An 11,636-nucleotide genomic window follows, 5' to 3' on the forward strand; every position below is an offset into this window, starting at 1 on the left:
TCTGGCACGCGCGTCGAGCTTTATTCGTTTTCCTCTGACCGGCTCGCATTCGGACCTCACCTCGGAACCAGGAGACAGTCGTGAGAAACTCTTTGGATTAAGTGTATCTATCACGCCATCAGGCTGTCGTGATTGGGCGTACTCCGCAGTCGTAGAAGTCAAACATGTTCTAGGATTGAAAAAGGAGATCACCAAAGTCCTGTCACGAGATTGAGTTTTGTGTACGTTCCCAAGTTTCCCAACACCAGACGAATGGCTGTGCTTGTGGAAAACCGCTTCTCCGCAAATCTTCTGGGCCCGTTGGGTTTCGTTCTCGCGGAACCAAGAATGCCGATTTGGATTTGCTGCTAGCCATCGCTAGCTTGGTGTCCTCTTCTCGTACGCGGCGCTTGTGACGCACGAGAGCGACTTCCGCATTGCGAAGGAGATGCGCCTCATACCTGAAGACCTGCGGAAGGCGGCATGGAAGATTGCCGTCGTACAGCTCAGGACGTCTCTTCCACCACTGCTGCATGTCGACAGCCATTTTGACTTCTTCTGGAAGACACCGCTCCACGGCTACATGTCTCGCTGGAACCAGTACGGCTCGTTCTTCCACGACAACTTCGTGCTGCTGGCCAGCTCGACGGTCTACATGGGTGTCGTCCTGACGGCGATGCAGGTCGATCTTGCCGCGGAAGCGCTTTAGAGTAATGCGGTCTTTCCATTGGCGTCTTATGGCTTCACTGTGTTCTCCATCGTCGGGCTGCTAGCTGCCGCTGCTCTTGTTGATGTTACAAATACAGAAGGCAGAGGCGAGAGCGAATTCAGGGCTGACAGCGTTGACACCGCTAGCGAGGTTAGCCACCTCAATTGGCGAGGGTCAAGGCGGCGCGTGCTGGTGCCGGCGGGGAGCACCGACTCTTCTACGAATCCCTACATAGGTATTTCACGGAATGAGTCACCTTCTTAACGCATTGCGCCGCGGTGACATTAGCACCCGTTGGCGTTCTTAGCTGTGGCCTGATTTACGAAGTGGCCTGCTGATTCCAGCGACTGATGGGATGGGCCCGCTGCGTATGCTGGTGCCCGTTGGCATTTAGCAATAGGGGAAGATTCATTACAGAAGGACGTGCGGTTGAACAGGGTGCCTGATATATTCAACCGAGCTCGAATGACTTGTGATTACATTGCCAGACCAGGAGCGAAGAGGAAACAGACAACACGCCTCTCCAAGTGACGACCTGAATTAAAATCACTCTTCCACCGTTAACCGTCGCCTGCGGCACACGGAATGAAACATATATTGTGGTGCCACCGAGGCTATGAAAAGCTGTGGGGCTGTCGCAGTTTTGCGTCTGTCCCACCCGGATCAAAGAGCTGGTCGATTCGCCCGGTAATGTCCAGTTGCGTGTGAAGCTAATGATGGCTTTCTCGTCGGTTTTGAACGTCACGTAGGTGAATCCAGCTAAGTGGGCTGCTAGCCCAGAGGCTGGAAGAAGGGCGTGGACGGCCCTGGTCGTACAGGCCACCTCGGATTACGTGGTACACTATCGGGGCAGTACCCACTTTTCGACCAATCAGATCACTCGCATCAGCCCCAACCCCAACTTCAACGCTGCGCGCGCGCGGGCGCGCAGCAGTAAATCGTTCTTTTTTCGCACTCTGCCGAAACGTCGTTTTTTGACGTCAACCACACCGATGGACTTCGCGACGCCAGACGGCGCGCCCTACGCGCGCAGCCCGCCCAGCGCCCAGAATCCCTCAATTTCGCCATCGCCGACGCCTTCTACGGCCTCAGTTATCCCTACCCAGCCCGACTTTGCCATGATACCGAACCCTCCGCAAGGCGGGGTCAACGGGGAGCCTGCCGAGTCGATCGACGCCTTCACGACCCATCTCAACGACTTCGCCCGCGCCAACGGCTTCGCGATCGTACGCCGCAGTGGCTCGAACCCAAGCGACGGTAAGGCTACGCGATACGACCTCCTCTCCGACCGTAGTGCGGTGCGTCAGACGGTCAGTACAGGTCTACGCAATTCGTCGACGGGCAAGATTGGCTGCGACTAGAAGAGCGTCGTCACTGCCCGCGCTATCGACGACTACAAGTGGACTCGGAGGCTTGCTGTCGACGCCAAGCATCACCAACACAGCCATGGCCCGTCTCTCCACCCCTCAGCCCACACAACGCATCGGCCGTACGTCTGTCTAGGCTCCCTTTCACACCTTCCGCGCCCAGGGCCTCTAGTACCACGTACTGTGGAGTGAGAACGACCCCGACGTCCCTAAGGTCACCCTCTGGACCTACCCCTTCTGCGAGCGTATGTGGAAGCGGTTTCCCGAGGTTCTTGGCTTCGACAACACGTACAAGACCAACCGACACAAGATGCCGCTGTTGCAGTTATGAGAACAAAAATTTTTTTGGGCCTGGGATGCGTACTAACTTGCTCTAGATTACTGGCACTACGGACATTGGTTCTCTCTGCAACTGCGCGTTCGGCCTCGTCTCCACGGAGCGCAAGGAGGGCTACGACTTCCTAATCAAGTCCTTCAACGAGATACATACTGAGGTCGGCGCTCGCGAGCCCAGCGTTGCCATCACCGACTTCGAAGACGCCCTGCGCGCCTCGATCATGGAGGCCCTGCCTGCCACCCAGCTGCAACTTTGCATCTTTCACATCAACGCCAACGTCGACAAGTACGTACGCCGTCGTTGGCAGGGCGACGGTGGCGCGCCTGCCGACGAGTACGACGTCAACCCCGACAAGGAGGCTGCCGAGGCAGAGGTCGCTGCCGCCGCCAAGGCTGCGCAAGAGGCCCGCGAGGCAGAGGCGGCTATACTCAACGACCCTCAAGCCCAGGCTCTGAACGAGGTGGTCCGCGCCAACAGAGTATTGAGTAGGCGTCAACTTGACGCCCTCGTCATCGACCATACGCCTACGGGCTTCACAAAGCTTTGGGCGTACGTGATGTACGCCGATACGGAGGACTTCAACGCTGCCTGGGCTCGCCTACAGGAAGAGTTTGCTGACCGAGAGCCTACTCTTGACTACCTCCGATCGACCTACTTCCCTCTCCGCCACCAGTGGACCCAGTGCTTCATCAGCGAGTATGAGAACTATGGCGTTCGCACCAACTCTCCCACCGAAACTGCACACAAGGACCTCAAGTCCTATGTCATCACCGGGCACTCAGACCTTCTCGGCGTCTCTCAAGCAATCGACGAAATGCTTCGGAATAAGGAGCGTACGTACTGCCGTGGCCGCTTCACCCACCAGTTCAAGCTTCCTTGCAGCCACAAGATCCTCGAGCTCGAGAAGGACGGCGAGAAGCTCACGATATACGACGTCAACCCGCGTTTTGAGTTGACAGCGTCTTTAACATCTCAAAACCTAATACCTTTTTGTATTACTCCGAGCGGGAACCATTCCAGATGTAGTGTCAAATGCCGCCGAATGCCTGCTGTGTGTTTTCACTGTACTCAATACACATTTGTCCAGGCGTTTGGGTGGCAGCTTACTATGTACATCGGGCATCCATTACACGTCTTCAGCCCTCGACGTATTATCGCACTCCACGGCACCCCTTCAAACAACTGGGTCATGGAAAGTTGTTTTCAGCATTGGACGACGTCAATACGTTGAACACATAGAGTAGTTGGGAAGGAATCGGAAACCACAAAAGAACACCCGCTAAAGGGTCCCGACTCTGAAGGCTTTGAATGGGCTATTGCTGTGTGCAGCAGTGCTTCTTGCAGTCACCCCTGATACAACAGAAGGGTCAACCTTTAGACATTCGAGCTAACCGACCGCGCCCACATCACTGGATGGTAAATTTCAGGTAATGCAAGACGGGGTGAGCGCATCAGCTGAGAGGTTACGGATGTTCATTTCTAAGCCGGCGAAGAGAATATGTTTAATGAGATACCCGCTTAGTACAAATGTAAAGTACGAATTATACCTGAACAACTTGGAAATGGAAATTTCGGTGTTCAAAATGCCTCAAGAAAATATATATGGATGTGGTATCGTGATATTGAAAGAATTACTTGCCAAGTGCTTCTTGTCTGACCGCTATCACGGTAGCTCTGCAGGTTCCTTTCTTGATATAATCGTTCCAATGCCCCCGGTGCCCTGTGTGCCGCTTGATTCGACTTCCAGCTCTGCGCGTCGTTGGGTATTACTAGAATCCAGTTCTGCTTTGCTCGATTCTGCGTCCAGCTCCATACTTTGTTGGGTGCCTTTGGAATCTGGTTCAGGTTCTTCAAACCCTCTCGTCTCCTCGACACAACTCTCAAACGTTCTCAGGCTCTGCCTCCTCCGTCGCAATAGAGTCCAAGCTCCCAGAATACAGAACGCAACCGCCAGAGCAACACCAATACCAATCCCGACCTTTGCACCAGTCGACAGGGACGATCCGCCTGGAGATGGATTGAATGTGGGAAAAGATGTGGGGCTTGCGGGACTGGATGTCGGTTCTCTCGATGCAATGATAGCGAAAACATTACTGACGGCGTCAGCTGCGGAAGGGAAGGGGTTTGCCGTCTGATTGTAGTACGAGATCGTGTAATTCGGACTCTCAGCGAGGCTTTCTGGCACTGTCCAATTGTACGACATCTCATATCCGGGATAGCTCTGTCTCCAAACACCATTGCGTTCGAAGCAGGTAATCCTGTACGGTAACCATGAGGGAGTGTCTAAGGCAACTTGAAGCTCGTCTGAAGTGACGGGGAATGTTAGTGGAAGTTGCTAACTAGTGACTCAGCGACTGTGGAAGAACTCGCCGACAATGGTATGGCCCTTTCCAGATTGGATTTCGCTAAGGAAAAGTCCTATTTTGGCGGTTTCATTTACATCCACAGCCCAATCCGACCACTTGATAGTGACCGTATCGCCTTTATGCAATTGTTCACCTTCTTTTGGCGATGAAAAAGAGCCGCATATCGACATAGCAAAGAGGAAAGGCCTCCAAAACCCAAAGTGGGCTAGGAGGGACTGTTCCTTTCCAAGAGAAATGTTTGTCGGAATGGGTTGACCGACAAACTGTCAGCATAAGAATGATTTGACTGGAGGGGAGTCGGGGCGAGAAGGAAAAGGGGACACAGCATGCCGTTGTCTTTTCACTGGGCTGGGTGGCATATGAGGGATTTAATGGACGCCCAGAAGCCTCCTTTGGCATAGAATGCTACAACACACGCATGCATACCTGCCTCTTAGGGAAGTGCTCATATCATTGATCTTACCACTCGGCAGGAGATCACCCTGACAGGCCTTCAAGTGTATGTACGCGGTGGATCCTGCTATCAGACGAATGGTGTCTACCAGTGTCCCAGCTTAGAGGCACAGCGCTCTGTGGAGGACGGCTGATTCGGATTAAGCGCATACTGCATAGTATGCGGCCTTCACCCCCACCAACGCAGTTGTTTCGAGTTTACGCAGGGCAAGTGAGCGGAAACCAACTTGCAGAGGGCCGTGATAACAAGGGAAGAGGACAGATAGGGGATGCACAGCCTACTATGTAGGTTGACGGCCAAAGAAGCGAGACTTGTGCTGGTGGGCGAAGCGATCAACGAGAACAGACGTTCAACAGAGTCTGTCGATCGCATCAGCTGGTTGGCCACAAGGGCTGAACATTCGCGGGCCCGGGAAATGTGGGATTGTCGCCGATTGGCACGTCGGAGATGCTATATCCACCAAATATACCACATGGTCTGCTTATTTCTGTACCTTGCTGTATATTGTACCTTGGCATCAGGGATAGCTATATCCATGGTGCTACTGTCAGGCCTGTGGGGTCTGTTATGTTAGCTAACCTTTGACGCCGTAATCATGCATGGGAGTTGTGGTCTTGCCAGGGCTCCCTTCCCCCGCTTGGGTTCCGAAGTACATGGCCAGCACTCAGCACTCGGCACCCAAACGTGACCTCGACCAGCGGGCTAAACTGGGCATGTTTAGCGGCCGAGAGCTTCAGCGTTATTATCGCTTAACTGTTATCCCAGATGGTCACGCCATTAGCCCAGTGCCCCCGTGCCATCTTCAGTCACATGACAGCGCTAGCACGATAAAGTACGGTACATAGAAACGGCACTAGGTCCAGGGTTGCAGTGGGACTGGTGCTAGGACCGCCGTGCCAAAACGGACGTGCTAAAACGGACGTGCTTAAACGGAGGTGCTGGAACTGATGTGCCTTGACCGACATGCCAAACCGACGTGCTAAGAGAGCGTGCTGGAACGAGAACTGCAACAAAGGCTAGGACGGTATGCGTCAGAATTGCCATTGGAACAGGAGCTAGAACTAGAAAACGGTGCTGGAATGAGAGCCAAGACAGATGCTACTGTAGAGCCCAAAAAGAAGCGGGCCTAATCCCCATTGGGTGACTCAGCAGCGTATGAATTTTCAAACGTGAGGGACGATGCTCAGTACATGTGTACAAACACCAAGAAGGGAATTGGTCGATATGATCAAGACTTCGGAACCCAACCCAGGTCTGTTTGGCGTTGAGATCGCAGATTTTTCGGCTTCAGAAGTAATTGCACGCCATTTGCAGAGTGGATCCCTGGTTTCGCCCGTGCCTCCAGCAAAAAGCGCAGGCTTCGCCAGAGGTCATGCTTTTTTTTGTCAGGATGATATGGGGTTGCAAATGAGAAAGGATGGCAGGTGATACACAGTACATATCTGTGTACACGAACTGCTGCAAAAGCCGCTGCCATCAGAATCGGTGTGGCAACGCCGACATGGCTTATGGATTATCTGGCGATTTCAGTGATTCCTTCAGCCTGTCGAAGCAGCAGCTTATTGATTCAAGTCTGGCTCTATGATCGATGAGGCCACTTATGGGTTCCGCTCGACGGGTGGATCAGTTCCTGCAGCGACCCCACATCACCCCTAGCAAAAGCGTGAAGCTGACTGACATCTGGCGGGGCCCGTTCCCACTTGCGCTGCCCCCTCGGCCGCTTGGCTTTGGTAGACGCCGTCATCGCGACTGTTGCTTATCCCTAAGTTATCACACTTCGACCAGGGGCTGTATAACCAGCAATCAATGGTTTAGTTACCTTGACGCCCTGTGGTACTGGTCGCCCCCGACCAAGTGATTACGACCCTGGAGCAGTAAGCTGAGCACAGGCCATCTTGACGCCGAGCGAGTCTCCGCTCGTTTGCGTGGTTGCAGCACTCCAGCAAGGTGAACACGACTTCATACTGTATGCTGTGGTACTTCGCACAATTACGATAAGATCCTGCATAACACTAGCCCTGTGAAGCAGTTTTGGTCGCGTTTCCTATCATTGCGCTGCAAGCCCCTTCTCATGGGACAAGCGAAAGCAAGCATAGTGATTGGATGGCCACAGTCCCATAGGGTGACCTAAGCGCCAAGCCTTGGTCCGTGCGAAGGGTCTCTCTGGAACCATCGTCATTTCTCCCAGGCAGACACCAATCGTCACGCTTCCCCACCCCGTCTCAGCGCCTGCATACTGGAGCCTGATTGACAGCTTATGCTACTGTATCGGTGCTTGTATGTACGTTCTCTCGAAACTAGTGTCCATAATCGCGATCTTGCAGGATCGTGCCACAACATTCAGCTGCCTTACCCATGCACTGGATACCTCGGTCACTAGACGTCCCTTCTCTGATCTCTGCTCTTCAGTAACTGTCTCTCCACATGGAGAGGTAAACATCATCGTCAATCAACGATACACTGTGAAGGAATTCGATGCCCTCCTCATCGGCCTGCCGTTCGGCCTCCTCGCATACATGTATGGCCCCGGCTAACCAGTCAGCTTCAACCTGACTTGCGTTGGCTTCGGCTTGCATTGCGTGGGCTTCGGCTTGCTTTGCGTGGGCTTCGGCTTGCTTTGCGCGTCGCTGTCCTTCTAGGCTGTCCCGCATTTGCTTAAGGAGAGACAAGGAAGCAAACATGTCCAAGACCTTCTGCTGAGTCTCGGGCGACAAAGCCTCAAACTGCTCGTCATCGGTGAACAGGAGAGACCGAATTATCTCCTGCTCCGTCTTGCGTGGCGGAGCATCAGTTGACGCGCAGTCAGACTGCTGCTTATGTTAGCGACGCATGCAAGAAAAGGCATGGAACTGACTTGTTGGCTCGAGCCAGATGGTGGGGCTAACTGCGGTGCAATCCTGGATGCATAAGAATGCGAAGAACGCTGAGGTTCACCCCAGCCGGGCAGCGAGCGGTTCGGCGTTGACATCGTGGGAGAAATTGATAAATGGAGAATGATGCTCTTGTTCTTGTTTGTGTTTTGGCTTCGGAATCATACTGAGTATATTCTCGGGCTTTTATGTTTTTTTTCTACTATCGCTTGATACTCGAAAACCTGTGAGCTACTGCGCCTGAAGGGGAACCGTTATGTTGGTTAGATTGTAGATATGCGAAAGCTTGTCCCCATCTAACACACCTAACACGCCGTACCGATTGCGAAACGGAGGCTGGTGGATGGCACAGGATTGTACCTGGCTTTCCGCGACCAAATCTGCTGGCGGTCTCCTCGACAGGGACCAGAATTAACGTTCAATATAACAATAACAGGTGGGGCTTACAGGCGGGGCAATTCTAGGTTTCCTCTCGAGCGCCAGCCTCCACCCGACCAGCATCACTCAGAACACCCACAGCCTGTGATGTCGGCAAGAAGTCGAAAAGCGGTGGATTGGTGCGTCACACTTCAAGAAAGATTGGAATATCTTCAGTTCGTAAGTCCCTCGATTCTGCTTGATGCGATAGTATCCTAAATTGAAACTCTGCAAAACCCGTGGGCCCAGGCCAGGCCTGTCTCGCACCCTGAACTCGGCCGATGCTTTCCAGTTGAGTCAAGCGAAACCTCCCACGCGCCGAAACCCCGCGTCTGCCGATACTCAGCACGAACGACGCGAGGATAATATTCAACGACATATCGAGATCGTTCATTTGATAGGACATACAGGGGCGCGTTGCGATAGATCGCGAAGAAGCTCGGCGCTCACTGACTAGATCATGCAACGCTGTGGGAGCTGGAGCGAGAAATTCTCATCAACGGTCTTGACGAATGGCTGGAGTACACATTTGGAGAGCAGACGCAACGGCCATGCATATGTATACTTCAGGTAACACGAGATGGCAGCACGGAAATATCTGCACGGCTCTGTAGCCCAGCGATGGCCGCCGGATACTGGCATGATAGGGGCCCCAGAGATGTCGCACTGATGCGATGTGGCTCTTTGTTTTCATCTATCGACCACCACCGCCGTCCACCGCCGTCCACCGCCTAGTTCGAGCTCGATCCGCGAGACACAATACTTTGACTGCTTCGGTCCGTCCGATTACTGAGTGTGAGAGCTCGTGCACAGATTCCGTCGTGCGTTCAAGGGGCGACAATCCTTCTTCGTGAAGGGGGCGACAGGCGACCAATCTGTCTATGATCTGTAATGTTGCGTAGCACCGATTGTAACATGCCTGGTGTCTGGTGCTTCCTCTGTGGGGGAGGTGATACGTTCTGTTGGGCTTGTTGTTGTTGTTGTCGCGGAACGGTGCAAACTTTGTCGGAGGTGATAGGCGCCATAAAACCTATTTATAGCTGTAATGTTGATATTTTTGGGCGCGGTTGTGGTGCTTCTCGTGATAACCCGTGACCCGCTAGCGAAAGTGGCGATAGTGTTGTTTACTGACATGGCGTGCTTTGTGACTTGCTCTCGATTTTTTTCGTCGTCAGACCCCGCCCGCAGCCACGAGCAGACGCTTTGAAGGCAGATTCAATGCCGAGGATGACATACTGTAGTACCCCAAATGACCTCTGCGAACGCAAGCAGGCGTGGCTCGATCGATTTGGTGCTGTTTTCACAAATCGTACTCGCCATTGTTGCTGCAGTATTTAGACTGCATAAGGGGTTGAAATCACTTCGTTATGTAAGGGGCCGGGCTCGGTAGTATAATAATCCCATAGTCACGTGGGCCTGCTGCGGAGAAATCATCTCACATAGCCTGGGAGCGTGGCACAACTGAATTGTGACGAACTTTACTCCTCCAAAAACCCCCGCAGTTTTACAGGATCACGCACGAGAATTTAGTGTTTATCGCCGACTTCAGTTCACAATCTATTGTACTACCTCGAGCTGTCACAAAATGGTTGATTTCGGAGTGAATCCAGAAGCCGTCTACCCTTATCAGCTGCCGTGCCATGGAGATAACGCTGATGCCGACTATCTCATCATCCTGGCGCAGTGGGCCAAGCACACACCGAATGTCCTGAGAAAAGTCAGCAAAATCATTAACGACCCCTTCGGCAGTCTTGCGGACTTTCTCGAGTGGTTGAATCCACCAGAGTCAACAAGCTTCTTCAGCAGGATGTGGTCCTCTATATGCATGACCACGAAGAGGGTCATCACGTATCTCATCTCAAACCCATGTCTGATAGTGGCGATCATCGTTCTTATCGTGGTTGTTTGGATGCTTTATCGATTGCGTCAGTCTCAGGCTACTCGGGAACCCCTGTATGTACCTAATGTGGACTGAATTTAATGACAAGTTCTCAAGAGGCGGGTGCAGGCGTGTCCCGGGGTAGAACGACCGCGCTGTGTTTAAAATGGCTACGTGGCAGGGAGATGCTATGAGTGAGAGCTCGAATGGCGCGGGGACGAAACGGGGACGGCGTGGATGCTGATACAGCACAAGGATGCATTGGGGGTGAAGGAGATCGTGGAGGCGGTTGTGTGGGGGTATCAGCGGCGGGTGATGGGCTTATTTGGGAATGCGGATGGGTTCAAATTTACGGCGTCGCCTAATTCGGCCGTTTTGAATGTCAGGTTTACGATTAGGAACGCATACAGTAAGGCACAGGGTCAGAGGACGTCACAGCGTGAACGTGTTGCCGGCGGCAAGCCATGTACAGCAGCCGAGCTTTGCTACATCGTTTGCTTGGCGCCGCAACGGTGAGTGCTCTTTACGGCTTGCATAGTGCTGGGCCACACAACCTGTGCCATGGAGACTCCTGTTTGCCTGCCGAAGCGGCGAACCCGAGTTGATTGGATGCCACAAGGACTGCAGGGCCATGGTCTCATCCGTCCATTTCCTTCTACCGTGGGCCCCATCGGAGCCCCAGTCTGCTTCGCATGCTCTGATGAACGCTGCCATCAGCCCCAACTTCTGCTATCTGCACCCGCGGGTGGCTCATGAGGCTGCATTGCCCGAGGCAGTGCGAAGCTGGATGTTGCTGACTGGTCCGTTATCGAACCTCCCGGAATACTACGGAGCTGTTAGTGCTGTTGTGTACTAAACGGGGCTCGGTACGGGTCGCCTGCTAGCTTGCCGCGGGGGTGACTTCCCCGAGCCCGAGCGCCTGGAGGCCACACTTGATCACTACTGCCCATGAGGAGGGTGCCGTTGGCAGACGAGACGCAGTCAATTTTTGCTGACTACCTTACGTCGCTCTCTGGCTTCTCAATGAGGCGCAAAGCTGTGCTCCAACCCTGGCTGATGGGCGACGTGCCCCAACACCCCTAATTTGGCGTGATCTGATTCTACGCAGTCACAGGTTCGCAGCAGCAACTGCAGCCCATGCTGCTTACCGACACTTCCAAGCTCGTCTGGCTGATGTGGATTCCTCCATCGACACCGTCAGCCGTCATGGGCTCTGTGGATAGCGGCAACTGCCGCACTGCTCTTTACAGCGTACCGA

General features: G+C 53.5%; 3 protein-coding genes across 3 annotated transcripts; 2 read left to right on the plus strand and 1 right to left on the minus strand.

Moving 5' to 3' along the window:
• Window positions 1-361: 361 nt before the first annotated feature.
• Window positions 362-688, plus strand: COL26b_014429 (uncharacterized protein; the record flags this gene model as incomplete). The annotated part of the gene is made up of 1 exon (XM_053187000.1): window positions 362-688. A coding segment is annotated over one exon (327 nt), but the record flags the coding sequence as incomplete, so codon positions are not given.
• A 992-nt stretch (window positions 689-1,680) lies between these two features.
• COL26b_014430 (uncharacterized protein) lies at window positions 1,681-3,631 on the plus strand (the record flags this gene model as incomplete). The annotated part of the gene is made up of 3 exons (XM_053187001.1): window positions 1,681-1,998; window positions 2,433-3,336; window positions 3,600-3,631. 3 exons carry the CDS (start codon window positions 1,681-1,683, stop codon window positions 3,629-3,631), a joined length of 1,254 nt encoding a protein of 417 aa, XP_053029054.1.
• A 3,986-nt stretch (window positions 3,632-7,617) lies between these two features.
• On the minus strand, window positions 7,618-8,019 carry COL26b_014431 (uncharacterized protein; the record flags this gene model as incomplete). Its single annotated transcript, XM_053187002.1, has 1 exon — window positions 7,618-8,019. A coding segment is annotated over one exon (402 nt), but the record flags the coding sequence as incomplete, so codon positions are not given.
• Between the last annotated feature and the right edge of the window lie 3,617 nt (window positions 8,020-11,636).

This window comes from Colletotrichum chrysophilum (genome assembly GCF_026319265.1).
Source record: "Colletotrichum chrysophilum strain AFK26 chromosome Unknown scaffold_383, whole genome shotgun sequence".
Taxonomy (NCBI): Eukaryota; Fungi; Ascomycota; class Sordariomycetes; order Glomerellales; family Glomerellaceae; genus Colletotrichum; species Colletotrichum chrysophilum.